The sequence below is a fragment of the Pseudoliparis swirei genome, chromosome 6 (genome assembly GCF_029220125.1).
Source record: "Pseudoliparis swirei isolate HS2019 ecotype Mariana Trench chromosome 6, NWPU_hadal_v1, whole genome shotgun sequence".
Taxonomy (NCBI): Eukaryota; Metazoa; Chordata; class Actinopteri; order Perciformes; family Liparidae; genus Pseudoliparis; species Pseudoliparis swirei.
Window position 1 is genome coordinate 23,937,559 of NC_079393.1, and position 27,999 is coordinate 23,965,557.

A 27,999-nucleotide genomic window follows, 5' to 3' on the forward strand; every position below is an offset into this window, starting at 1 on the left:
AATGCACCAGTCCAGCCTACAGTGCATTCTGCTGCTTATCCAGGGATGTCACACCGCTGATATTTTCTCCCCTCAGTCCCTCTCACTCTCAGCCTACAGCTCAAGCGGACTGACACGGGTCTTTGGATACAAAGAAACGAACAATAAGGCACAACACAGGGGCCAAAATGGCAGAGCTCGGAGCGGGAAGCCTGCCGTTGGGAGATCCTGCTTTTAATTACCAGGAACACGAGCTGAACGAGCGGCTGAAGCGGCTCTACCCAGCTGTGAACGAGGAAGAGACCCCTTTACTCCGATCCTGGAGCCCCAAGGATAAATACAGCTACATCGGGCTGTCACAGAACAACCTGCGGGTCCATTACAAAGGTGAGCGAGCGAGACGAGCCCCTAGCCTGGGCCAGGAGGCACGACAGCGAAGAGGGTCTCGGCTCAAATCTGTCACTGCTGTTAAGGAGGGGGGTCTCTCCCCCACCTCCCTCTCACTCTGTATGCGATTATGTTGATTGTGTGTGTGTGTGTGTGTGTGTGTGTGTGTGTGTGTGCGTGTGCGTGTGCGTGTGCGTGTGCGTGTGCGTGTGCGTGTGCGTGTGCGCGCACTCCTGGTGAATCGCGTCTGAGCTGCCTCTCCTGTAACCTTGCTTTGTGTCACAAACGAGCAGAGGAATGCCCCAAATCGGCTGACTCGCTCACCCTGACACTGTCTGGTTACTACCACGCTGACATCCACCTTCAACAACACGTCCTCTCCTTTTGTTTATTTACTGTTCGTGGCGTTATTTGTCTGCAGTAAACTGGCCTCTGACGCGGTCCATAGTTTGTAATGGAAGGGGGGGGGGGGATGAACGACGCATCGAGCTCAGCGAACTAATGGCATTTACCAAACAGGAGCTAACTGTTAGCTCCCGGAGGCTAGCTGTGTGGCTCCGCAGCTAGCGGCAGCTAGCCTCGCTATTCCTGGTGACTTAATGTTGTATTGACCTAAAAAGATAACGGGACAAGATGGACACGAGCCAAACTTGTTGTTAACGCGTTACATTGTCGTTAGCTAGTGCTGTGTGTGTGTTTGTGTGTGTGGGCGGGGGGGGGGGGGCAGTGCTGCAATTGTTTAGCTTTTTGACAGCGGCCAGCACCAAAATTATAACGATAATACAAAAAAAAAAGTCTTTGTTGTGTTTCTCGCGTGATTTTCAGTGACTGCGTTCCAGAAGTATTTTCCAGAAATCGTAGATAATTGTGTTGTGTACCCCCCCCCCCCCATCCTCCCTTGAGCCTGGAAGCAACCGTCCAACTCCATTCAGGGCTTTCTGTGCCCCGAGCTCAACAACAGTCTCGTGCCCAACAGCTGCTGTGAGGGAGGAGGCCTCTGCCCACTGCATTAGGCCAAACGTACCGATCCTGTAATGCATCGTTTGGTTTCGGCTAGCTATTGTATATAAATATACACCCAGCTCCTGAATCAAAACAAAGGTGACTATGCGAAGTCCTGTTCGCAGTCTTTCGCCTGCTCTGTTATTTTTGGTCAGGCGACACGTCCGGGCAGCCCTCCTCCCCACGAGCTAGCCCTGCGTCTCAGGTGGACTAAAATCCCCACAGAGGCGTCGCGAGGCCAGCCTGGGCCCCGTTGGCTGTTTACATCAGTGGGACATGCAGGGGATGAGAGGATGCAGGCAGGCGGGCCGTGTTACCCATTTTGGAACAGATATGTATGACGGTCCTGCTGTCTGTGGAAAGCAGGGAACGCCTTAAAAAAAAGAAGAATATATGTTTTTGTTAAAATCAAGACTGTTGGGAAGATTGCGAGATCCAGCCCACAGATTATTTGATGCATAATGCATCAGGTCCCTGCTGTTGCTATGAACAGTGGTCAAATTTAATACCGGCCTGCGTTATGTTATATCAGTGGAGTGGATTTCGGATGCAGCTTTATCGATTTGTGTTGAAGATGTGACAAAAAGAGTTGTGACAGTGTTTTTTCCCCTTTCATCTAGCCTTCCATTATGATCAATACTATTGAGATCCTGGCGTTCTGTCTCAAATTACCCGTGCACTTGTCACCGCTGTGGCATTGGCACAGAACAATGAATGGGCCCATGTATATATCTGCAGATAAGACATGTCATGTTGGGTTTTTATGTAGGTCATTGAGTCTTGATGTTGACGAGAAATGCCCAGATGAGGTGACACTGCAAAATCCTTCATTGGGATGATGTAAATAGGACTCTTTTCTGGAGTGTGCGGGATCATTTCTCTCCCGGTGGTTTCGGCTCTCGCTCTGTTCCCGCTCACCCTGGTGGTTTGAATGCTATTTTGACCAGTGTGCCAATTTTCTCTGTTCAGGCCACACAGTGTCTACATAGTCCTGCCGACACAGACAGATTCATTTACCCTGTCTCAATAGTAATGTACATAAATAAACACTTGCAACACATAAACAAATATATTGTCTTAGTGGCTATGGAAATACCAATGAGTGATGTATTTTCTTATTTATTAAAAACTAGCACTCTGGCCCATGAAAGATTTCTCTGATTTATTCTGATGTAAAGATGATTACACTGTTATTAAGATATCTGTATAGGCCTTTAGGATTATTGAATGGAAAGCCAGATACAGCTGGTTGACAGGTCGAATTCTAGAGGGAGCAAAACATTGTGTATATATCTAACTGTATCATACTCTATAGTGTTGTCTGTGCTTCTAAATGTGAATGAATATATAGCTAATTGAGAATCGAGTGGCTAGCATTCTATGGATCTTTTAAATTGCCCTCCAGGAATAATGTGTTCACACCTAAAGTGAAGCAAATTGTTCACATACAGAGTCCATGCAAAGACGCGATATGGATGCGAGTAACGCACATGTCTGCCAGGCACGAATGAGGCAAATTTTTTGTGTGACACTGTGTTGCCGAGCCAATCAGCGGTGAGGTGCGCTGCCTGTCCTCACCGACGCACACGGCAAGAGGGGCCCGGGTTTCGATCCCGGGTTCTCCACCCAGTGTCCAAAAACGTGCCGATTAGTTTAATTGAAGGCTCTAATTTGCCCTGTGATAGCCTGGCAACCGGCCCAGGGTCCCAGCTGATGGGGTAAAGTTGCTCTGTTAGATGTGTAAATAAGAAACGACTTTTAAAGGTCGACGATATGCAAACGTTTAGATTACAACGTGTTGCACTGCCCACACAGATCGATTAAAGCAGCTTAAGCATCAGCACTTGTGGCAGCAATTTTACTCCAAATCTGTCGGGGATAATTGATAATGAACCATGAGATGCTGACCCCTCATCCATGACCTCAGGGATGTAGGTCACAGCCTGACACGGCTACAACAACTGAAAGAGTCAACTATCATTCAAACCCTGAGTTCAACAAAGGCGATTGGACGTCTTCCAATTCTTGGCTGTGCCTTTTTAAAATGATATCCTTGAAAGAAAAAGAAAAAACACAAACAATAACAATTGCTGATCATTGATGATGCAGTGTTCAGCAGTCCTGGTTGATTACAGTCCTGTGTTCAGGTCTAAGTTTGGCAGATCTTTGACGGGGGGGATCCTGTATTTAATCTCCACATACGACTATTACGGAGGGCGTTAGGTTCAGGAGCGGGCCGTATCATCTTGTTCATAGTGGATGGTTCATCCTCTGTGCTCTCCACATAGAGCAGTGTCCTTGAACAAGACCTTGAATCACAATTGCTCCCAGTCCACCGCCTTGAACTCTACCACCATTGCTGTGCACTGTGGGTAAGAAACGCTTTATGCAGTTTATTTTCATGATGGTGATGATCAAAAGCAGTGAGAAACTAGCAAGAGTACGCTAGTTTTCAAAAAGTATTCAACATTAAAACCCAAGCCCAGTGTTGCCATCTCTTGTTTCAAGAGAAGCAGCTGGCTCCAAAAGACGACAACACTGACCTGACCCCCCCCCCCCCCCGACCCCCTCAGGCCGACATTCAGACCGGATGGTAGACCATCGAGAGAGGCTACCGACGATTTTATATTGTACGGGGAGCCGTCTGGACTCAACCATCATACTAAAACAGTGTCAAGTACTCATACTTGTTTCACATTACAAGCAGTGTATTTTAGTGTATTTGTCAGTTTTCGTTGTTGTTGTTACTTTTACGTGTGCCATTTATATCTTTGTGTCATGTTTTTCAGGCTACACAATTCGGAATAATTTGCACCGTAAGTACTTTATCCATGTACACGGATGGGCAATATGGCCACACCTGAGTATTAACGTCGTCACAAACGATTCTCGAGTCATTTTGCAACCCATGACATTACAGTCGGGCTTTTCGCTCAAGGAAGTGGACCATGTGGCGCTGTGGCCTTTTGTTGCACTTGCTTGTTATTGAACTGATAGACTTTACACCCCCCCCCCCCCCCCCGACCCCCCTGCTTGTCATCAAGCCTAGAAACCCGGGATTGGATTCCTGGCGTCCTGGTAAGCTATTACGACCTCTGTCACTGGGTGTCAGAGCGGGACATTGACCTTCAACCCTTGACCTCCAGTGGAGAGGTTTGAAGGCACATAACAGCTGAAAGGTGTGAGCCTCCTTTCTCAAAAGGACCTTTAATTTCGTTAAATATTTGAATGTCAAGGTTACAGTTTTGCGTATTGCGCCGTGTAACAGTAGCTAATTGTGTTGTAGTTGGAGGTTTACGTCTCTAAAACACCCCCAACAGAGTTTCTCATAATCCCCTGACAATGTGAAACTTTTTTTCTCTACAGGCAACATTATTATTATTATTACTATTATTATTATTGCTTTCGATCATTTAAGGTTTGGTGTTGTTGAAAGTATTAGGCCCGTCTCCTCCTCATCCATGCAGCAGTAGGGAGACCGGCCGGCATACTGGCGACTCATTTTCACAAGAAGCAGCTAAAAATAGATCCCACGACCATCGGACCAGGCACACACGCACACAGACACACACACGCGCTGGTCACATGGATTAACGTAGGTTCAAGCATATGTTTATATTGTCCGTGTTAATGTTTTACATCTTGTAATGCACTTCAATTAATCATGATGACAGTTTTTTAAGGCCGTGCTTGCTTGGCTGATGAGCATAAACGTTTGTTATCTTTAAAATATAGATCAACTAGCATATGTGATCATAACTTTATGTAATCTATGTAAACAGTCGGCTTGTGTGTTAGTAGCTGGAACCTCCAACACAAACACACACACACACACACACACACACACACACACACACACACACACACACACACAGAGCTAGCCTCAAGGTGTCTGCTGACAGCCAGCTGCTTCGTTTAAGGTTACAGCCTATCTAAGTTTCACACTCTCACACACACACACACACACACAGAGCTCACAATGACTTCATCAGAAGGGGCATTCAGTCACTGGTGGGATTGCATGTAACAGAAAGAGTTGCACATGTTTACTGTAGAGCCTAGATGGCAGTTACACAACAGGCTGCTGAACACGGTAGTCTCTCTCTCTCTTTCTCTCTCTCTCTCTTGACCCGAGGGATTGCATAAGCAGCCATCTGAATATAAAATGACAGACAGTAATGACTGTTTGTGCTTGGATCTAATTGGTCCAGAGACGATTCATGACCCCCTGCTCACATCTCTACCACTGATTGTATATTAAGTTGTCTATCTGTACGTGATGGATGTAAAAGCCACCTTAGCGAGAGTACGGGTCTTAGGAGTCCGATCCGAGCTTCTTCTGTGCATGACTCACCCCTGGGTGTCACTGCAGGTCCCAGTGCATCAAGTCAAATTGTTAAACGCAACCGCGTCTGCTCTGTAGATTGATACGTCGTCCGAGAAAAGAAAGTTATTTACAAAGAGGAGCCGGTTCGTGGAAACGACGGCACAGGGATGCAAAAATAGAAGCTGATGGATCATATTTACCATCTCGAGAACCTGCTCAGGCGAGCAGCATCGGTGGCAAGCCAAAGAGAATGCTACATTTCTGCTCTTATCACGTGTTTGTAGTCCAGTTCACGGCACACAAGTAAAAAAAAAAGTTCAGAGAAGAAGCAGATATTCCAGCATGAAAAAAAGTTCTCCACTGCTACAGGTGAGGAATAGTTTGACTGTGTAAAGCTGCAGGTGGATTTGCTAGATGCGACAATTTTAAAGATGCTAAACTCGGTTGATAGATGTCTCTCGTATCAAGAGACAACGAAAGCAAACGACGTGCACAGCGATAATTTTTTTCGAGCAGTTTGCTTTCCCTGTGCTGGTTTTGGAATTAAACTCTGCCAACAAGCAAACATGTTGGTGAAACTCTGACACAAAGCAGCAATCAAACACCGCTCCAATGTTTATTCTAAAGCCGCATTTTGCAAGTGAAAGAAAACTGTCAACGGCAGACTGATGGCACTTTGTCAACAGTTGGTTTTGTTCTTTCCAGATTGAAGGACTCAAACCTTTCATTATGCTCTTCCTGTGAGAGTAGACTTCTTGCATGAAAGGATGTTTCAATGTTGTTCACCCTGTCATGTTCCTCCTGCAGGCCATGGTAAGAACCACAAGGACGCCGCCTCGGTGCGAGCCACACACCCGATCCCTGCCGCCTGCGGGATCTACTACTTCGAGGTCAAGATTGTCAGCAAAGGCCGAGACGGGTAAGCAGATACAACGCTGGGCGAGATCGATGGACTGTTTTTACAAGTTGGTCCTGCAGGCGTGACGTATATTTGTCGCCCGACCCACTCGGGATGAGCATCAGCCCGGTGCCCTCGGCCAAAAAAAAAAGGCCGATGGGGTTTGCCCGTTGGACCTTTTAGGATCATTGTTGAAAATAAGCTGATGATGTTTTAGAGTCCCGTTTGGCCGTTTGTTAGCGACTGCCTTTTTTAAGACCCGGAGCAATTTCCTGATACATTTTATACCGTAGAACCAAAACCTTACCATCTCTTAAGCTTGTGTAAACCACAGACCTAACCCAAAACCCATTGGGAAAAACTAACCTAATTGACTTACTTGACTGGTGAGGGGAACCATTTCCAGGTTTGAGGATTCTTGCAGGACTCTATCGCATGTGTCCTATGAGGTATGTTCACGTTTACTGGGTCAATATTGCACTCAAACTAAATAAAACAAGTTTATAGATTCAAATTGACGGGCTCTATAATTACATAATCATACCCACCCAGGCATTAGATTGTATTGCCTGAAGTCTCATGCTTCACGTTCGGGTTCATAGACCCTGACACTGCTTTCTGAGCCTGTTGCCAACAGTAGACAATCCCGTGAGACGTACTGCCCAAGTGGACGTTCTCATTGTCGGATATGAACAGAAATTGTGGCGTTACAAATATCGATTTTTCTTTAAATAATTGACGCACGTACGGAAGTTATAGCGAGTGGCAAATATCAAGGCATTAGCAAAGAGCAATATTTGTATTGGACTTTAATTGATCTCTGTACCATAGCAATGTGGGTTCGCCTAGTGTCTTCGCCCAATGGCACCACTTGGCCAATACTTCTAAAGCAAATCCCTGAGTTCACGTCGGCCTCAGCTGTGCGGCTTTAAAATAAATGCTAGCCTAGAGCACCAGCATTCCAACGCTTGGTTTGATATGAACGTTGTCGTAGCATCCCGACGTGCTAAACGTTAGCCGAAAGAATCAATGTGACTGTGCTAGACATTAGTGTGTCAAACTAACGTGCCAAATGGTATTGCCATAACTATTTTGGTAAGGTCAACCATCCCGGGGTCACCGTGACAACTCAGGAATGAGTGAACCTGCTCCGGCAGCCTTTCCCTCACCTTGAGTTGGCATCAAAAGAAAGAGAAAAACAGCAATCTTGATGTGACTGTTCCAAGTCCATTACTAAACACTCACTCACAACCTCTATCGGAGCAGTTTCAGTCTTGTTGCCAATATCTGCATCAGCTGTCCTCCGATCAGTTTAGTGGCCCGACAGACGGAGAGATAGTTGCACCAACAGTCGGCTGCCTCAGCAAAAATGAGGGCCGTATGAACCCAAAAGTGGTTCAGCAACATGCCCTGGCCCGTCAGGTCTGGGGTACAATACCTGACGGGCGAGAACTGCACCAGAATTATCCAAATGCCACGTTTGGCCCAGTTATTTCCAGAAACATGAATTCTGAATGGACATCACAAGGGAGCAGAGAAGCGATGTAGAATTCTTATCGTGTTTCAGTGGTTCTCAATAATACATTCTGAAACTATGATAAGAAGAAGGAAAAAGATGTGTTGGAAGTTTGTAACGTCTTTTTTATTGTGCAGGCACTAGTGTTATACAAAAAAAACTTGCTTGTTCACATCTGATAGTTCTTGTACTAATATGTTGACTCGAGTACACTCTGTGCTGACTGTATGTTCACCCAGTGATTAAACAAATCCAGGCATTGTTTGCTCCAAGATAACAGCCAGAATAGGTGACATCATGGCCTGCTCCTGAGGTAACTGAATTAACTGAAAACCAAACTCAAATTCAATTGTACAGAAAGCCGCATCACTGCCCTTCAGCTTAAGCATCCGATGGGATTGTTGTGGTTGTTGATCTGTACCAGCGACTCTGCAATTACTTTGCTACGTGCTTATTCCCGGCTTTCAAAACTCCCTTTATTTTTTTGACTTGGACTCCTCCTGGCTTTCAAAACCCTCCTCCATCCTCCCCAGTAATAGTCTCCAGGTTGCACAATATACTGCTAACGCTCCCGAGTTCTAGTTGAGCAGCTGAGTGCGAACAGAACAACCCAGTGGTGTAAAAGACAACTGCGGCGTGGGAGTGTCTGTAACTGCTGCCTCGGCTTTAAATGGAAAGCCTTCCCGACCAACACGGCGGCTTGAGTTGGAACACCAGGCGGCTCTGGAGTGATTGGATGCTTCCATTTTAAGAACTGGTCAAAGGCTCAGTATGATTTATTTAGTTTGAGGGGAACTATGATTGTAATCTGATACAAAGCATAGTCTCTGTGTTCTGATGTCTCTCTGGGTGCTTAGTGTTGACTTAATCAGGGCTCCAGACTAACTTTTTTTACTTGGAGCACAGTGGCCCCTAACTTAAAAATTTAGGGGCGCACACTATAAATCGACTTGTAAAGTTTTCCCATCATTTTTACTGTATTACTGATAAATAATTTGACAATATACAATCTTATAAACTTGTGCAATAGTTTTAATAACATACACCAGTTATACAGCTTAACAATACAAAATGAATATGTATGCTCTACTGACAACAACAGAACAAGTTGTAGACTTGTGGTGGCATCATATACACCTTAAAATGAAATCATATATTGTGCACAATTATTTATGTGTTAGTCCTACCACCAGCCTAACCGCTTAATCATTATGGTGCCTGTTTGCCTTCATGAACTGCAAAACGTTCACAACAGAGAACTCTTCAGAAGTTACTGTATTGAGTTTAAACATAATTTGAGAGAAAACATACCTTGAGCATGTGCATGTTGCACTTCGATGTGGCCAATCAAAACATTTGTTGGTTTCCCTTGTTGCAGGATCCTGGCATATATGATTTCACACTCTTTTGTTGACGTATCTGTGTCCCCATCAATCATGATTGACAGATAAGGAGCGTCCTTAATCTTCTCGTACGTCTTCCGTTTCAGTGTATCTGCGATGATGCCAACAAACTGTGCGCATGCTGTGTCGTTATTGTATGTTGCGTTTAGTTTTACACCATTCTTCCTTTGTAGATCAAGTTGGCCTTTAAATTTCGTAAAAGGCAGTTCTTCTTTGGCAATGAAATACGCCGTGTTAAACTTCAAAAGCAATTCGGCCTCCTCGGCGCACTGGTTAGCAGCCTCTTGTCTTCTAAATGCGACTGGGAGTGGAGCTGCACTTTCATTGCACAGGTCGCGGCACATCTTATGTTTCAGACTGGCGTTGTGTTTGATCAGCGTGTCGTGTTTTAATTGTGTAGTGCCAGTCTTATCAGCAAATTTCGTGTTCCCCGCATGTTGTGGGAATTGACAGCACAATGTACAGTTCATTGAATTGGTCCCTCTGAAATACCTCAGCCAGGTGAACTCGCGCAGCCACTCATCGCGAAAGCTGAATTTCCTGCCTTTTTTCGCCACGACCGTTTCCTCACAATCTGAGTCGGACTCATTCTCGGGATTTGTCTTTTCTATATCATTCGGTTTAGGAAGAAAGTACGAACTGATAGTCCGCTTCGCCATTGTCCATTGTTTACAGGAGACACCGCTATATACAATCTTTGGATTCGCGCGATAACCCCCAAGACCCGCCTCTTTTCACACATTAGCCTATAACCGTGGTCACCCCCCCCCCCCCTTCCCGCTGTCAATCATTCCCCCCCCCCCCGCTCTCACATACAGGCCAGCCTTCTTCTCCTTCTTCTTCTTCTCCTTCTTCTGTTTTCGTCTCCTTTCTTCTTCTTCTGGAGTTAATGTCGGTTAGCAAACCAGTCATTAAGGCATTACCGCTAACTATAGTGGGCTGAAGTGTAGAACAAGTTTGTCAGCAACAAAAATATTTAATAACAAACAAAAAAAAATCTGCTAATTTACTGGTCGCGTATGCACGAGTTGATGAAAAATTTACTCGCACTGTGTCTAATTTTAGGTGCAAAATGTGACCATTTGGTCGCAGTCTGGAGCCCTGTTAATGATTTCATAACTTGAGTAACCCGTATCAGACATCTTTAGTCACGCTCGCAGCGTTAGCTCTGATATTACTCAACAACTATTACATGCATTACCATGCTTGGTCTCCGGAGGATGAAGCCGACTGTCTTTGGTGTTTCCTTGACTTCTTGTCCAGTGCCAACAGCAGGTCACATATTTTACTCATCAAGGTAAATGATGATGGAGTAGCATGATATGGAGTGAAGACATTCATGGTCTCCAGAGGATGAGCCCTACGGACCTTTTGTTGAGTGCCGACAGCACCAGTAAAGTACTTTTTTACTAATCAAGTGATATATCTTTACAACCAATAAACAAATTGGCACACGGTTCATTGTCTGCAGAGGATAAATCCTTCTTTAGTGATCCCAAGACTTTTCCTCCCTAACAAACATATTGATTGCGGTGGAATGCGGTGCAGACATGTATGTCCCCCTCAGGAATGGATGAATTGTAATAACTGTGGTGATCCCTTAACTTTTCATTTAAGGCCATCGTTAAATGATAGGAAAAACATGTTCAACTGATGTTAGCATTTAGCTCAAAGTACAGCCTATGACAGAGGTCTCTTTGTCTTGTTGGATAATGAAATCGCCCATAGATAATCAGTTCCCTGGAGTCACACAGACCTATTCCTGTCACGCTGCGTCACACCTCTCGTCTCACCCTTAGCTCAACTTATTAAAAAACGTCCTTAAAAACACCTTCCAGTTGACTGTATCCCCAGCGTCTCTTCCTCCTCTTACGGGGAATAAAAACCGCCCAGCCGGGTTTGGTTACAGAGATGTTTGTGCATGCTGTGTGAAATCTACGAACGTTTGAGCGTTTCTTCCCTTGTTGTGTGCAGGTACATGGGCATCGGCCTCTCCGCCCAGGGAGTCAACATGAACAGACTGCCTGGTGAGTAACATGATGTCACCATGACCAGCATGGGGGAAGATAGATCAATGCCGACATTATTTTAAGGATGTTACAGTGGGCACGAAGGGTAGATGTCAATATTAATTGATGAAAAGGAACAACAGGACGGAGTCTGTGGTTGGAGCAAATGGCAAGATGGGGGCGAAAGGAACATGCCCAAGGTTACTCGAGAGGAACGAAGCGCATGCCGAGTGCTTAGTCACGTCACTGTCCGGGTATAATGTCGGCTCGCTGGGCCAGAGCCAGCATTTTCAAACACCTGGTGGTCGATTTGGAGCATTGCGTGAACAAAAACGCCCCGCAGCATTCTTTTCTTCTTTTTGTTTGGATTTGGTTACAGAGGACAGTCTCTGGCGAAAACCGTGACTCTGGACTTTCCTAATTACTCATTGGCCCACCTCCAGCCCCCTGACCCCACTGGCTCAGATTACAATCAAGCGTTGACAGTGCTGTGTTGTGGTTGGTTCACTTCTTAAGCCTTCCTTTACGTCACTGACCCGAGGGTTGATTATTAGCACACTGGGTCGTGGTTTTCATCCCGGCCGTGTTTATTTTTGGGTGATGGGGTGGTGGGGAGAGATGCTGTGGAAGGACATTGTCTCTGTGTGTGGAGGCGAGATACAAATGTGGATGAGAGGAATGAGAGAAGTGACAAGAGATGGATTTTGGGGATAGGTGAAAGTATCCGCAGAAGGGCCGACCTCCTGTGAGATTTAGGAGGAGACGGGGGCGTCGCCATAGTAAGTGAATGTGGCTCGTAGATTTCGTCTGACAGCTGCAGAAAGAACCAGTCAGGACATGTCAGGACAGGCGGTAATGAATGAGGGTAAACGGAAATTCGTTTTTTGGTCATTGCTGTAGACAAAAGCGCGCCACATATGTTTCTTTTTTACTCATTTATTTGGCTCGGTGGTCCTCAGAATTTTACAAAAGTTACAAAAGCTGAAAATCAGAGACCGACATGAAAAGAAGCATTGCTCCATGGCATCACTCGTGGTCATAACCTTTAAGCCCCAAAACACTGGTTCCTCATTGGACCCTCCATGCTCGGTAAACTCCCAAATATTTCAAACTCCATTTCCCAGTGTGTCACCTCGTCTTACCTGAATATATTTGTTGTCTCCACACCCGAAACGCTCCTCCAGATACCATTTAATAACTCGTTGTAACTAGTCAACCTGAGAAGTGTAAAATCAGTTAAAATCATTAAAGTGCTCGGTTTTCTCGTTGTTGTTTTTTTCAGAATGAAGCTCAATCCAAAACAAAACCACCGAGTATGAAATAACATAAGACTAAACCAGCATCTTAAGTCTAAAGATGAAGATAGAATATAGAATAAATTACTTTGAACTACAGTTACGGAGCCAAACTCTCAAACTGACGGACCTTTCTTCTGAGGCCGAGACCCGCTGTGTGTGTTTCATCCAGCTTCAATGTTCAGAGCAACTGAGGATGAAGAGCGGCGAAGAATTTCACCCAGGTGTCCACTGCTCGTCTCCCATTTGGAAAACAAGTCGACGTTCACTTACTGTACCTTACTTTCGTTACGTAACGTAGGCGCTCAACTAAAGTCGCGTAGTTATGTAACAAACAGACATATTGGACGGAAACAACCTTTAACCCAAACCACAAGCTTTTTCCCTGAAGTGCTTTTAGTTCAGACGACTGAGCCGCTTTGAGCTTTTGTTCCTCGTCTTCATAGCAGCAGCCAAGCAGATGAGTCATCCTATACAATCGGCTCCTGCGTCAACTTTGTTCACATGCATGTGTAAATAAAGTTGGACCACTGCCAACTCATTAGTCCTCTGCCCGGATCCAGAGAACAAAGGTGCTACTCTAAAGATTTGAGAAGAAACAAAAGTGGGACAACCATCATCCAAGCCTTTGTCTGTCGACACGTAAACATTGTGTGACGTGTCGTCTGAAAGCTGCTTTCCAGCAAAATGCCACTGCCGACCATCCCATGGGGAGGAAGCGTATCGTCGCCGAGCGCCTGAATAAACTCCTCCTAACCAATCAGACCACTGCTCTGTCTTGTTATGGGGCTTCCAGACCATAGCCAGGGCCGATTTGACCTGATCATAATGGACGGGTCGGGACCGGTCCGATGGATGCGGTTTGTGGAATGTTCGGCATACTCAAGGACGCACACAGGCACACAGGCACACGCACACACATAGTCACACACACACACAGAGGCACACACACAGGCATACGCACATACACAGGCACACGCACACTCTCTCTCTCTCTCTCTCTCTCTCTCTCTCTCTCTCTCTCTCTCTCTCTCTCTCTCTCTCTCTCTCTCTCTCTCTCTCTCTCTCTCTCTCTCTCTCTCTCTCTCTCTCTCTCTCTCTCTCTCTCTCTCTCTCTCTCTCTCTCTCTCTCTCTCTCTCTCTCTCTCTCTCTCTCTCTCTCTCTCTCTCTCTCTCTCTCTCTCTCTCTCTCTCTCTCTCTCTCTCTCTCTCTCTCTCTCTCTCTCTCTCTCTCTCTCTCTCTCTCTCTCTCTCTCTCTCTCTCTCTCTCTCTCTCTCTCTCTCTCTCTCTCTCTCTCTCTCTCTCTCTCTCTCTCTCTCTCTCTCTCTCTCTCTCTCTCTGTGTGTGTGTGTGTGTCCTTAATCGTATAACGTTCTCCACTGCTGACCTCTGTCTGATCCTGCTGTGGAGGCCTGCCCATTTCATTAGCATGTTGGAGCACTGAGCCTGGCTTTAGAGGCAAAATCTGTGTCAGCAGATTAATCTAATCACACACACACACACATGCAGAAGTACATGTACAGAATGCATGGAGAGGCGGCCCAGTACACACTCAAGTTCAAAAGCAACACAGAACCGGATTCACCCATTTATGCTCAGGTTCACGCTCTGATCACAGGCTCACAGATGTACACACATACGAGGACGCGTCTAATATCTGGGCTCGCCCACGACCTACTTTCACTAACCCAGGAAAGAGGAAGTACTCATTTCTGATCCCGGTTGTATTTAAGCTTTTGGGGGGTCAGTCCGTCTGGTATGTCAGTATATCTCTCTTGGATGGACACATGTGACCTTTTTAGAGATCGATTTACAGCCTCTCTAGAATTGTGTGTGTGGGGGAATGTATTTATATACATATATATATATATACATGACCGTTCAAAAGTTTGGGGTCACCCAGACAATTTTGTGTCTTCCATGGAAACTCACACTTTTATTTATCAAATGAATTGAACATTTCATCGAACATATAGTCAAGACATTGACAAGGTTAGAAATAATGATTAATATTTGAAGTATTAATTTTGTTCTACAAACTTCAAGCTCAAAGGAAGGCCAGTTGTAGAGCTTATATCACCAGCATAACTGTTTTCAGCTGTGCTAACATAATTGCACGGGTTTTCTAATCAGATATTAGTCTTCTAAGGCGATTAGCAAACACAATGTACCATTAGAACACTGGAGTGATAGTTGATGGAAATGGGCCTCTATACACCTCTGGAGATATTTCATTAGAAACCAGACGTTTCCACCTAGAATAGTCATTTACCACATTAACAATGTATTGTGTGTATTTTTGATTAATGTTATCTTTATTGAAAAAACAGTGCTTTTCTTTGAAAAATAAAGACATTTCTAAGTGACCCCAAACTTTTGAACGGTAGTGTATGTATATAAGGTTATTTGGGGTCAGACTCCAGATGTGCTATACTGCATGTGTATGTTATAACGAGCAGCCCCTCCTCCTCTGTGCACAAAGCTTCTTTCTCTTTTTTTTTAAAGGTTATTTGAGGTTTTATCAAGTGAAAAGAACAACACGGTCAAAAGCACCGATATAAAATGAGAACGGTGAGCGTACTTATGAGAGCCAGAACTGTTTTTTTCCTTTTTCAGATTGCAGGGACTTTTTTAATGCAATGTTTTGGTGGGCTTAAACATAAAAAATACTATACTTTTAAATATGTGGCCAAAACTGTAAGTCCAATCAAATGTCCTTCGAATAACTGTCATTGTGATCAAGGATATATCTCCGCTTCATTCATTCATAAGTGTAAAGATTATTCTCCATATATCTGACAAAGTAAACCTTATTGCGCGTTCGGTCGAGCTGCTAAAGGCGTAGTGGGACATCTTTGGGAGTATTTGTAAAAATATTTGCTTGATAGTTGGGTTAGCTCTCATTACTGTGCAGTACATATGAAGCTAGGGATAGCTTAGCATAGAGCCTGAAACCAGGGGGGAACTGCTAGCCTGGCTCTCTTAAATAAACAATCACTATGGATCAGACAAGATATGACATGTTCATTACTGTTTTTTTTTTTTACTGGATACTTTATCTTTCAAATGAGGCAATAGCTGCACGTGAAGGTCCCCAGAAAGTCACAAAAAACCTACCGCTTCCATTTTTAAAGGGATTCAATTGCCAAAAAGCATTGAGCACCACTGCTTTAGGTCACACTAGCAACTGGTGTTCACCAACTGGAATAAATAAACTGGATATTTTGAAAAACACAGGTGTTAATAAAACAATTAATGGAGGCTGAATTCCATTGAGCAGAACGGGTTTCAGGGTCCTGGCATCGTGCTCGTCTCCATCGGTGACGTTATTAGACGGAGCTATTGTTAGACACACCTGTGCTTTTCCTAAAAGGACGAGTCAGAATGTCTTCTGTGAAGGGGGGGGGGGAGGCTCTTCCCTCACCATCTTGTTTTCATTTGTACCAAATTAAGCATTTATTTATCATTTAAGTTGTAAGCGAAGTTACAAACCTGTGAAATACAGCTCCATGAAATGCATGTTTTACACCCCTGTTTTAATAAATACCCTACGGTTACATACATCGTAAAGCCATTAGGGAGTTTAATGAGCCAGTTCTGACTTCTCATACCCCCCCCGCCCCCCACGGTGTCCTGGTTCATCCTCCTGAGCGCTGCTGTTCCTGTTGGCAGTGACTCACCAGTTTCTCTGCATCGACGAGAGCCTCCTGCTGGTCACCCGCAGCACAGAAGACGTTTCATCTCGGTTGATACCTGAATGGTGGGGAGGGGGGGGGGAGGGGTAATGCTGTGGCACGGGCGTGCATTCTCATCCAGCTTTGTTGATGGTCACAGTGCGCCTGGCTATAATATACATTTCTACCACAAGTGCCAAGTGAGCGAGCTAATCTTTGACCCCTGTCCCGCTTCAGGATGGGACAAGCACTCGTACGGCTACCACGGGGACGACGGCCACTCCTTCTGCTCCTCCGGGACCGGCCAGCCGTACGGCCCGACGTTCACCACGGGGGACGTGATCGGCTGCTGCGTGAACCTCATCAACAACACCTGCTTCTACACCAAAAACGGCATCAGTTTAGGTCTGGGGACACAGATTGATCGTACACACGTTTGTCCATCTAAGGCTTCATTTCATCAGGTGTCCCTCACGCTAACGCTGTGTCCTCTTGTCCCTCAGGTGTGGCCTTCACAGACCTCCCTGTAAGTATCATTAGTTTTGATTCTGTAGCAGCTTAAATTGAAAATACTCCCAATTTATACCCGTTTATTTTGCTTCAAACATTTACTCTGAAAACAAACAGTATTACAATGTTTTCTGCACATTAATAAGCTAATATTACGATACTGAACCATATATATATATTCATATTTATATATATTTACTGTATATATATATTTATATTTGTATATATATAGTTTTTAAAATATATTTATATTTATGTATAGTTTTATTTATATTTATATATATATATATGTGTGGATATTGTACATGCAGGGCAACGTCTAATTGCAGCTTGTTTTGGCAGTTGGTTTGGAAACTAACCGTATTTTGCCCAGTGGATGCAGGAACTGGAACATACTCCTAAAACGAAAAATGAAACTTAAAAACCACAACATACACTTTAAGAACTAGAACTTAAGATCCCACTTGGCCGCTGGCTACGGTTGCCGGGAGAGCAGATGGCGTTACCGACGGACCAAACCAGCCGTCAAATGTACCTGTTTTTGTTGTTGTCCAGCTGAACCCTGAGGTCTGATGACAGCCAAGCAAAAAGTTGACCCACTGACAGATTCTCATTACAGGAACCTAACCAGCTGTGAACTGAGGCTTTCCATCATCAACGCTGTTAAGAACTAGGCCACGGAGTTATTATTTACATTTCTAGTGTCGTTTAAACACCAGGCTGTTTCTAAAAATACGTTGTTAAAAAAGGGCCAATCACACATTTTAGTGGCCAAGCTAATAAACTAATAACTATTGCGCAACTTAGAACTTTCTCAAGAGTATGCATCTTGATACTGAATTGGTCGAACACACACTTATTTGTATGCTCAAAACCACCTGAATCATGTGTTCTATGTATTGTCCGCCAGCCCAACCTGTACCCCACCGTGGGGCTGCAAACCCCCGGAGAGATCGTAGACGCCAACTTCGGCCAGCAGCCGTTTGTCTTCGACATCGAGGACTACATGAGCGAATGGCGGGCCAAGATCCACGGCATGATCGCCCGCTTCCCCATCGGAGAGAGGCTGGGGGAGTGGCAGGCTGTCCTGCAGAAGTACGGTTCAGTTGCCACACACACACACACACACACACACACACACACACACACACACACACACACACACACACATACATACATATATATATACACAGACACACACACTGTCAGCTATAAAGATGTCATGTAGCAGCAGTGCCATGTATGACATATTCCCTTATTACCATGATGATTGGCACTGTTATTTATTTTCATTAAATCCTACATACTCTGTCCTGCTGCTGTGAAATACTCACGACATCCCCAAAAATGTAGATTAATCCGCCGCTGAAAGTAGTCCCCAGCAAATGGCGTATTTGCTGATGTGTGAGTGAGATGTGCTGGAGTCTAGAAAGCACAGATGCTTTTTCTCAACCGTTCTTCAACCTTAAACAATACGTTCATGTCTTGTCTCCAGTATGGTGTCTAGCTACCTGGTGCATCATGGGTACTGTGCCACCGCAACAGCCTTCGCCAGAGCCACCGAGACCCTGATACAAGAGGACCAGACATCTATAAAGAACAGACAGAGTGAGTGACCACAGCCACCGCACGCATCGTTTCACAGTTACATTTTATTGTATTGCATACCGTGATACCGGTGGTCGGTCGCTCACCACCACGGCATGCCCCGGGGCTTGGTGTTGTTGAGGTCTTTTTCTCACCGTCAAATAATATGATCAACTATCAGATGTGACGTATTGCTTTGAATCATCCCATTCCCAGAATCCGATACTGAGGGTATTGTTCGTCTTCCAAAGACCCGTCGAGTGTTCGCTGCGTCAGCGCCGGGTCCTCGTGATCAATGTGCTGTAAATGGCGCCCTGTTTCTTTGGTCCGATAGGAATACAGAAGCTGGTGCTGGCAGGGCGGGTGGGCGAAGCCATAGAGACCACTCAGCAGCTTTACCCCAGCCTGTTGGAACACAACCCCAACCTACTGTTCATGTTGAAGTAAGTCGGAGGGGTTTTAGGGACCGCGGTGTGAGGCGGGGATGCGGTGTGAAAATGAAACGCCTCTCCTTGTAGGTGTCGCCAGTTCGTGGAGATGGTGAACGGCACAGACAGCGAGGGCAGCTGCCTGACCATCCGCTCCCCGAAGTCCCAGGACAGTTACCCGGGCTCGCCCAGCCTCAGCCCCCGCCACGCAGAAAGCAACGCACACCTAGACGCCGGAGGTACGCAGGCGCCACAGAGCACCTGAACCATGAGCATCCTCCGTTTCGTTTGGAAGAAATGAGATGTGCGTCTGTGTTTCCGCCGCCACACAGGAGCCGACAGCCCCACCTGCAGTAACGGAGTGACCCCCCCCGACAAGTCAAAGAGCCACGGCGGCGGCGGCGCCATCAAATACCCCAGCGTGTCCTCCTCCGGCTCCTCCTCCACCTCCTCCTCCCCGTCCTCCGTCAACTACTCGGAGTCCAACTCCTCCGACTCCACCAAGAGCCAGCCGCACAGCGCCAACAGCACCCAGGAAACCAGGTAGGGAAACCCGCAGGTGTGGCCCCCGCCGCCGATGATGCACAACAGGCGTGGAGTGTTGTGCTCAACTTGCAGTCGCGAAAATAAACGGCGATTCAGATTTAGGAAGTTGCGCTCGGTCGGCTCACAGCTGGTCATAAAAGTTGCCAGACGGGACAACAGTTGTGAGACATTAACTAGAACGGGCACTCGGTGGAGCGCATACCTTCGCATATCACAAGATTGGGGATTGAATTATGAACATTTTGGCATTAGTTGCATGCCAATTGGATAAGAGTTGACCGCACTATGATAAAAATAAGATCTTGACCTTTGACCCGATCGATCCCAAAATCTAATCAAATGGTCCCCGGATAATAACCAATCATCTCACCAAATTGCATGCGATTCGGTTTAATACTTTTTGACTTATGCGAATAACACGCACGCACGCATACAAATAAATACACGGCGATCAAAACTTAACCTTCCGCATTTTCAATGCGAAGGTGATAAGTAATCGGTGTAAGTGAAAAATAACATAAGAACATTATCAGCGTCTAGGTTCCTGCGCTGGACTCTGTGGATTATTCATAGGACGCAAAACATTCAAACGTGGCCTTGTGTGCGTTCAGGTGTGTATGTGCATGTGTCGTGTTGGTGTTGTGTGTTATGAGCCTCAGGATTTTATTTGTAGGTCCACTTTTCTTTTGCTTCTATGTGACTTGTTTTTGTCACACGTAAACACGTCTGTCCGTCCATGAATCTCAGTTGCATGATGTTATTGGACATTTTGTCATCAGAAACATTTATTTATTTGTGTATTAGACACAAAGAATTTGACTTGGCGGCTGGTGTGTACGTTAGACAGACGAGCAAAACAACAACAATCAACAGTCAACATAGTGCAAGAATTAAAAAATTACATTTACAATAGTGTAAGATCAAATAAATCTGTTCATGAGGGTCATGAGGGTCAGAGGGACCCGGGCTCTGTTCATGAGGGTCAGAGAGACCCGGGCTCTGTTCATGAGGGTCAGAGAGACCCGGGCTCTGTTCATGAGGGTCAGAGGGACCCGGGCTCTGTTCATGAGGGTCAGAGGGACCCGGGCTCTGTTCATGAGGGTCAGAGGGACCCAGGCTCTGTTCATGAGGGTCAGAGGGACCCGGGCTCTGTTCATGAGGGTCAGAGGGACCCAGGCTCTGTTCATGAGGGTCAGAGGGACCCGGGCTCTGTTCATGAGGGTCAGAGGGACCCGGGCTCTGTTCATGAGGGTCAGAGGGACCCGGGCTCTGTTCATGAGGGTCAGAGAGACCCAGGCTCTGTTCATGAGGGTCAGAGGGACCCGGGCTCTGTTCATGAGGGTCAGAGGGACCCAGGTCTGCACAATCTCTCTAGGTACGGCAGATGAAAATTAGCCTCTCTGGTCAACTCTGGCTCACTTGTCCCTGCAAAATATATATATATATATATTATACGAATTTAAAGGCCCCGAAGACTCATTCATCTCAATCCAATTTGAACTCCAAACGCAAACCAAACCGAGAGCATCGTCACGACAACCATTTCATCTCGAACTCCTCATAGGACATTTCATTTGATGAACCTCGCCCTCACCTCTAGTGTTTGAGTGGTTCAGATGCAACCGGCCGTCTTTTTGGCGCTCGTCGCCTCAGCGGCCTTCTGTTGCAACGAGGTCACGTCAACCAGGTTTGCCGCAATTTAATTGCCGGACAAAGTTGTACCGGCGCTACGGGAACATGGCTGAAAAGTACCGAAGGTACAAGGTGTACAAATCCTCCACTTGGGCTTTGTCACCTGTGCTCGGCAAAGGCCTCTTTTTTTAATGAACCATCATCCTTTGAGTTTCACGCCCCTGTGCGCCTTCTTTTGTGTCTTTCTGTATGCATGTGTGTGTGTGTGTGTGTGTGTGTAGTGACAGTGAGATGGAGATCGAAGCAGAGCACTACACCAACGGGGTCGCCGAGGGCTCCTTGGCGCGGATCATGAACGGCACGTACAAACACGAGGAGATCCTTCAGCCTGACGACAACAGCATTGGCAATGGGGTCACAGGTAACCACACGGACAGATGTACACTCTGCATGTACACACACGCAAATGACATCATGAGTCTGTCCTGATGTTCCGTGTGTGTGTCTGCCAGCTGATGATGCCTGCATGAATGGCCGACAGCTGTGTGGAGGGAACCAGGCCGCCACAGAGAGGATGATCCAGTTCGGACGGGAGCTGCAGGTGCTCAATGAACAGCTGTGCCGCGAGTACGGCAAGAACGCCGCGCACAAGAAGATGTTACAGGTACGCACGCACACACACGCACACACACAAATAAACGTGCATACACTTTTGATTCCACTGAACAGCTGCAGCAGAACGGGCCTCGCTCCCGTTGGATCCTCTGACGGGTTCCTTCTCTGCACACTTCAGGAATTCGAGCGATGTTTGGGGCAACGGGCTCGGATGACTCGGCGCTGCGGGCTGTGTGCACAACAACAGGGCCTCTAGTACAGGGGTCAGGAACCTTTTTGACGGGAGAGCCATAAAAGCCAAATATTTCTAAATATATTTCATTGAGAGCCATATAGTATTTTTAACGTATAATAAATTAAATATGTCTTGCGATTTCTGGTGCTGCATGATGCTACGGGGGGGGTCATCGGCGAGCGGAGAAATGTTAACGCGACACGTAGAGACAGAAATGACATGCTGTTGTGGAGAGACGATCAATAACAGACGTTTAGTTTAATAAAAGAACAAAGACGTCTTTAAGAAAGGGACCTTAAATTACTTCTGCTGTGATCTGGCGCGATAGAGAAAATTACAGAGTGGCGGGCGGAGATTTTTTTTTTTTAAACTCAAACTCAAAAGAGCCATATGCCGTCACCGGAAGAGCCATATATGGCTCGCGAGCCATAGGTTCCCGACCCCTGCTCTCGTAAAACACTGATAACTGTCAAATGAACGCTTTCTAAAATCAAACGAATCTTGTACAAATCGCATTACAGCGAAACCGAAACAGAATCTCTTCTCCGATGAGCGGCTGTTGTTCTTCTACTGTTGCATGTTCAACCACGTGGTCATGGTCATGGTTTTGACCACTTGAATTAAGTTATTTCTTACTGTTCATCAGTTCTCTAACACTGGCCCGGCCGAAAGCACCCAAATGATTTCGTAAGCTCAAAAGTGTCCCAACAATTCATCTTCAGCAATAAGTGACACTAATAACTCACCTGTGAGGGTGACGGTACAGGTGTCACGTTGCCTGACGGGGACGATGAGGTATACGGTAGTTTGTGTCTCAAAGTTGAGACCAAAGATCATATTTCAATTGCCATAAATGAATAAATAAATAGATAATTAATGGTATGAACAGACAAATAAATAGCTAAATTATAATATAAAGTGATACATACATTTAAAACAAATTAGAAATAAATAAAGTCGTAGATTAATTGATAGATAAATATATACAGGGAAATAAATACATATATAAATTAAATAAATCACCTTGAAAGATGCAGAATGTATTTATTCATATATTCTGTAGGATGCATTCAGCCTGCTGGCGTACTCTGACCCGTGGAACTGCCCCGTGGGCCAGCAGCTCGACCCCACCCAGAGAGAAACACTCTGCTCCGCACTCAACAGCGCCATACTGGGTAAAGAGCACGTGTGTGTGTGTGTGTGTGTGTGTTAAACTCAAACCACAACTGCACTTTTGTTTATGCCTGACCCTTCACACACTCACGGGTTGCACCCCGCCTTCCCCACTTGCGTTTTCCCCGCTCCAGAGTCCCAAAATCTGCCCAAGCAGCCTCCGCTGATGTTGGCGCTCGGCCAGGCCACCGAGTGTGTTCAGCTCATGGCCCGGGTCCGGTCCGGCTCCTGCTCCTTCGCCCGAGTAGACAACTTTTTGCACTAGCCCAGGTCCAGGTGAGTCGCGTGACAACACTCGGACAACACTCGTGTCTTTCCCTTACGTTGTGCTTCGGTCTACGCGACACGCTAACCCCCCCCCCCCCCCCCCCCCAACCCCGCTGTGGAGATTCAGAAATGTGTAAAAAAACACACACAAAACACATATTTCATGGCAAGTGGTGCAAGCCTCATGTGACTCTCCCAGTTGGAGCTACATTTTTAAAACAAGTCCTTTTCAGTTAAACTGAAAGTAAGAAGTTGACCTCCTGGAGTAGCTATTAGCTGTTTACTTTGCGGGCAACTTACTAGCTAACGAAACTAGCTGTCCATCTCCAGTAACGACCAACAGTTCCTGAAACACTCGTACGTCAGGCATCTGATTGCTCGTGTCGGTGTGTTTGCTGTTGCTTGGGTCCTCGGGAGGAGACCCACAGGTTGTTTTTGCTCCAGTTGAACACACAATGATCTTATTTTCATAATCGTCTCTCCTGGTTACACAGCTGTTAGATTCTTGAACCGCTCATGAAATAAACGCTTCCTCTGATATGTAATGTTTATCCAGGTTCACGTGACCTGAATCTCGACAGCAGAGGCCACTCCATTCATGAGAATTCAATCCGCGTTGAAAAATGTCCCGTCGTCGTTTTTAAAGGTCGTGGACATTTGGGATCCCGTATTGAAATATGGCTGCAGAGTGCAACCTCAGTCTCCATCCTTTCTTTCTACGACATTGAATTACCAGCACGATGAAATGAAAAACATTCCTCTTGACATATTCCACACGTCGTACAGCATGTGAAGGACCTACAATTACGGACTCGTGAAGAACACCAAAAGTACCAAATCTGTGCAGAAATATGAACGCAAGCTGTTTTTTAAAATCACGCTCCAGTCATTCACCACCTCGCTCAGATGATTACCCTTCTCTCCACAGGTTAATGTTAAGTAGCACGGAGAGAAGGCATGTCCGGCAGGTAGTTGTCATGGCGACGGAGGAAAGGGCACGCGTGTGATTGGTGCGTTTGGCTGTCCGTCGGACCGAGAGCCAGCGGCACGGACGAGAGGAGCAGAGGAGAGCGGCAGAGAAGAAGGCTTCCTTTTTAATTTAGTATTATCAAATAAAGACACGTGTGACACTATTTAAAGATAATGAATTATTATTCTGTTTATCTAGCCATTTTTATAGTTTCTTTTCTTTCCTGTCAGTTTGATGTGCTTTTCCTGGACAAAGCAAATTGTGAATCCCCTTTTTTATTTTTTATTCTGTTTTTAATGGGTGGATTTTGAATCCCTGCAATCAGTATTTTTACTCACGTTGTTGTTGTTGTTGTTGCTGTTGTCGTTCACCATATCACAAACCACATCTGCGACCACAGTGACCCCCCCCCCCCCTTCACGACTATAGGTCCACTTTACAAACCCTGAGGCATATTAACATCGTCTTTGATAAGATGCAGAAGACAGAAAGACTATTTTATCCTCTTGAAATACTTGTAAGTGCATTAAATAAATTCAACTGGGGCGAGCCAACGAGTGCTCAGCATGGGGAAGGAAACAAACACAACACCATTGATTGCGTGGAGCAGATCAGCAGCTCCACAGTAGAGAACATCGCTGCTGCTGATGGAAAATAGGAAACAGAATGGGTCCCTAAATTATTCCAGAAAGTGACAAATAAAAAATGCATCCCTCTGTGCCACAGCATTGCAATGATTACAGGATAAGAACTGTTAGAAACAACGACTAATTGAAAGGAACACTGCCGGTAACCAGAGGGGTCGACGACGAGGGATAGAACGAACAGTTCACCACATAGAAAATCAAAAATACACGTTTTTCTCCTTTCCGCTAGAGTTGTTTATCGATCGGGAATGTTTTGGTTTGAGCTGCTGAGTGTTGGAAATGCGTCAGCCGTGGTCTGTTATTTAATTGCCTCTTTGAGCACCCCGTACCATGTCGTCCCGGAGAGAAGGCAGACGTGTCTACGGCAGATGGCTCGCACCAAAACATCCTGGCCTGATAAATGGCTCTCAAGGTAATGTGAAACAAAGAAAAGTGTATTTCTGATTTGGGGGTCAAGTGTTCCTTTTTTTAAATTGGGAAAAAAAAGAAGATCTGGAACCTTATTTGTACTATAAGGACCCCAACATGGACCAATCAGTGATGTCATTGCAGGTGGCGGAGCGCCGCTGCAGCTACAACACCTGTGATCACGGTTGGCAGCGGAGAGAAAATCGGTCTCACAGGCAGACCAACGAGGTGTGTGTGTGTGTGTGTGTGTGTGTGTGTGTGTGTGTGTGTGTGTGTGTGTGTGTGTGTGTGTGTGTGTGTGTGTGTGTGTGTGTGTGTGTGTGTGTGTGTGTGTGTGTGTGTGTGTGTGTGAGATTAATCCATGTACCGAATGAGACAGTCCTTAACTTTATTTATTTATATTTTTGCATGATGACTGAATATGATAATTAAGTCACAGTCTCGCTTTCATTTTTTGGCGTTTTGTGCTAAACCCCCTTAAAAGGTGATTAAAACCAGTTCACTCGGGTGTTCTCCAACACCCATGATCTTGACTGTCCTCTATTGGACAGGAGGACATCGTCATGTTTTTTTATGTAGGCCCAATTCACAAGTGTGTCCCTGAGTGTCTCGGTACCTCCCAAATAAAAGATGGACGAACCGCCTTCTTTCTATCGATCAGGTTTGTTGCTGGCCGCCGTGAGATTTAACCACATTGATCCCGATTTGGAGTCCGATCAATGGCAGAAAAACGTCTCAATTATCACTTTCGAGGCCTCCGACAGCCCCAAATTACAGCTCCAGCCTCTTTTGTCAACCACCGCTCACCGGCAGCCACTTTGTATGGAGCCCCAAACTGTTTGATGTCCTGTGAACAAAGACATTATGGAATAAATATCATGAATGAACGGAGTCCAAAAATATAATTGAAGCAATGCATTGTGAAATAATTAAGGATCACAATCGCTGGTCTGTTCAAAACGACCTCTTTCAAACGTCTGTTTTCACCTGTGTTCTCCAGCGACCACGGCCAGCTCAATGCAGCTAGCTCCTAGCTTACTCGCTAGTAGCTACCAACCAACTAGCCGGTTAGTGATGTTGAATCAACCAACTAGCTGCTGCCCATAAACGCACCGCACAGAAAGCAGGCTTTCTTTTTGAGTTGAGCCCAACGAGGCCACATACGCTCCCCACTTAGCCGGCTAACTAGCTAGGATGGCCTGTGGGCCTGGATGTTATTACGCAACACCAAAGCGACGAGCGAGTGGCGGCGGCGGACATTAGCCGGTTAACGTTAACTTAGAGTTACTGAGAGGTCCTGCAAATGTTTCATGAACGCATGCTAGAGAACTCTTTGCTAGTTAGCCCCCTGGGTTTCAATCATTTATTGAATTGTTTCATCGTTTTTTGGCTCTTTTTATGACCGTTCAGTGGATCATTTATTTCAAAATATCTTGTTTATTTCGTTAAATAATTATTGATTTTTGAAATTCTATCAGCTTTCTGTCTCTGTATCTAATCAGATGATTGTGTGTTGCAAAACGACTAAATTGGACTCGACTTCAAGTTTCCAACCCAACTTGTTTTGTTCCATCCTTTTAGCTTTGTGTGAATCATTGTCACTCTTTTGTTTTTACTCCAGACTTATGTTCTACCAAACGGCACTGACTTACTGTTGTCTGACTTGTGCCAGCTGTCACTTTCGGCTGATTTGTTGTGTAACCTGGCAAACGTTCTGGTGGATCCATCCTGAAGTGTACATTTCCATCTCTAAGAGAATGGCCGTCTGATGTCGAGAAACGTGGAATAATATGTGGGGTTTACTACAGGGTCACACTTTTTAACCAAGCTGGTTTTATAAAGACCGTCTGCTATCATAGGAACTATTCTATAATAACCACACGTACAGCACACACTCGACAACATCTGCTTCTACAGCTGTAAAGGACTTCTGTTACACACTCACACACACACACACACACACACACACACACACACGTATGTGGAAGAACAACCTTGGTTGCATCCCTGTAGGGAACAAGTCTCCCAGCTGTCCTTAGTGTTTGAGCCTGGGCTGCGTCCCAGCACTGTTACCACGCATCCTTCCTCTTCTCCCCGCATAGACAGTGATTGTTTTAAGGAAAGGAGGGATGTGAGCAGTTTTGGAAATGGGGCCCCGGGGGCCTCTTGAAGCCACATGGACCTCTTCTGGGGAGGCCGGAGAAATGGATTTTAGGCCTCGCGGACAAGCTGTGCACAATTGACTTCTATCATGATTTTAATTTTGTATTTTGAGTTTTAGCCAAAAAAACGATTTTTAAAAAAGTATTAAAAAAACAATTGTGAAATGAGTTTCCCTCTACTTAGCATGACTTTTAAAACGATATAAAAAATAAGTAAAAATGATAATTGAAAAAAAAAAATGTACTGGAAAAATGTTTAAAAAAGAAATATTGTATTCTGTTTAATTTTGACAGAATTATTTTTATTAAAATACATCCATAAGCATAT

General features: G+C 45.4%; 1 protein-coding gene across 1 annotated transcript; it reads left to right on the plus strand.

Annotated features, from left to right (window-relative positions):
* Positions 1 to 64: 64 nt before the first annotated feature.
* On the plus strand, positions 65 to 27,998 carry ranbp10 (RAN binding protein 10). The gene is made up of 17 exons (XM_056417738.1): positions 65 to 366; positions 6,503 to 6,614; positions 11,487 to 11,539; positions 16,729 to 16,896; positions 16,995 to 17,017; positions 17,912 to 18,096; positions 18,497 to 18,609; positions 18,923 to 19,031; positions 19,107 to 19,255; positions 19,349 to 19,559; positions 21,476 to 21,615; positions 21,707 to 21,858; positions 23,108 to 23,219; positions 23,352 to 23,493; positions 24,413 to 25,513; positions 25,654 to 25,737; positions 26,171 to 27,998. Exons 1-14 carry the CDS (start codon positions 168 to 170, stop codon positions 23,480 to 23,482), a joined length of 1,857 nt encoding a protein of 618 aa, XP_056273713.1. The 5' UTR covers positions 65 to 167; the 3' UTR covers positions 23,483 to 23,493; positions 24,413 to 25,513; positions 25,654 to 25,737; positions 26,171 to 27,998.
* The last annotated feature ends 1 nt before the right edge of the window (position 27,999 follows it).

Coding starts and splice junctions, on each gene's coding strand:
- ranbp10 (XM_056417738.1), top strand. CDS start 168: ATGGCAGAGCTCGGAGCGGGAAGCCTGCCGTTGGGAGATCCTGCTTTT. Junction 11,540..16,728: donor CAACATGAACAGACTGCCTG/GTGAGTAACATG, acceptor GTCCCGCTTCAG/GATGGGACAAGCACTCGTAC. Junction 19,560..21,475: donor AACAGCACCCAGGAAACCAG/GTAGGGAAACCC, acceptor GTGTGTGTGTAG/TGACAGTGAGATGGAGATCG.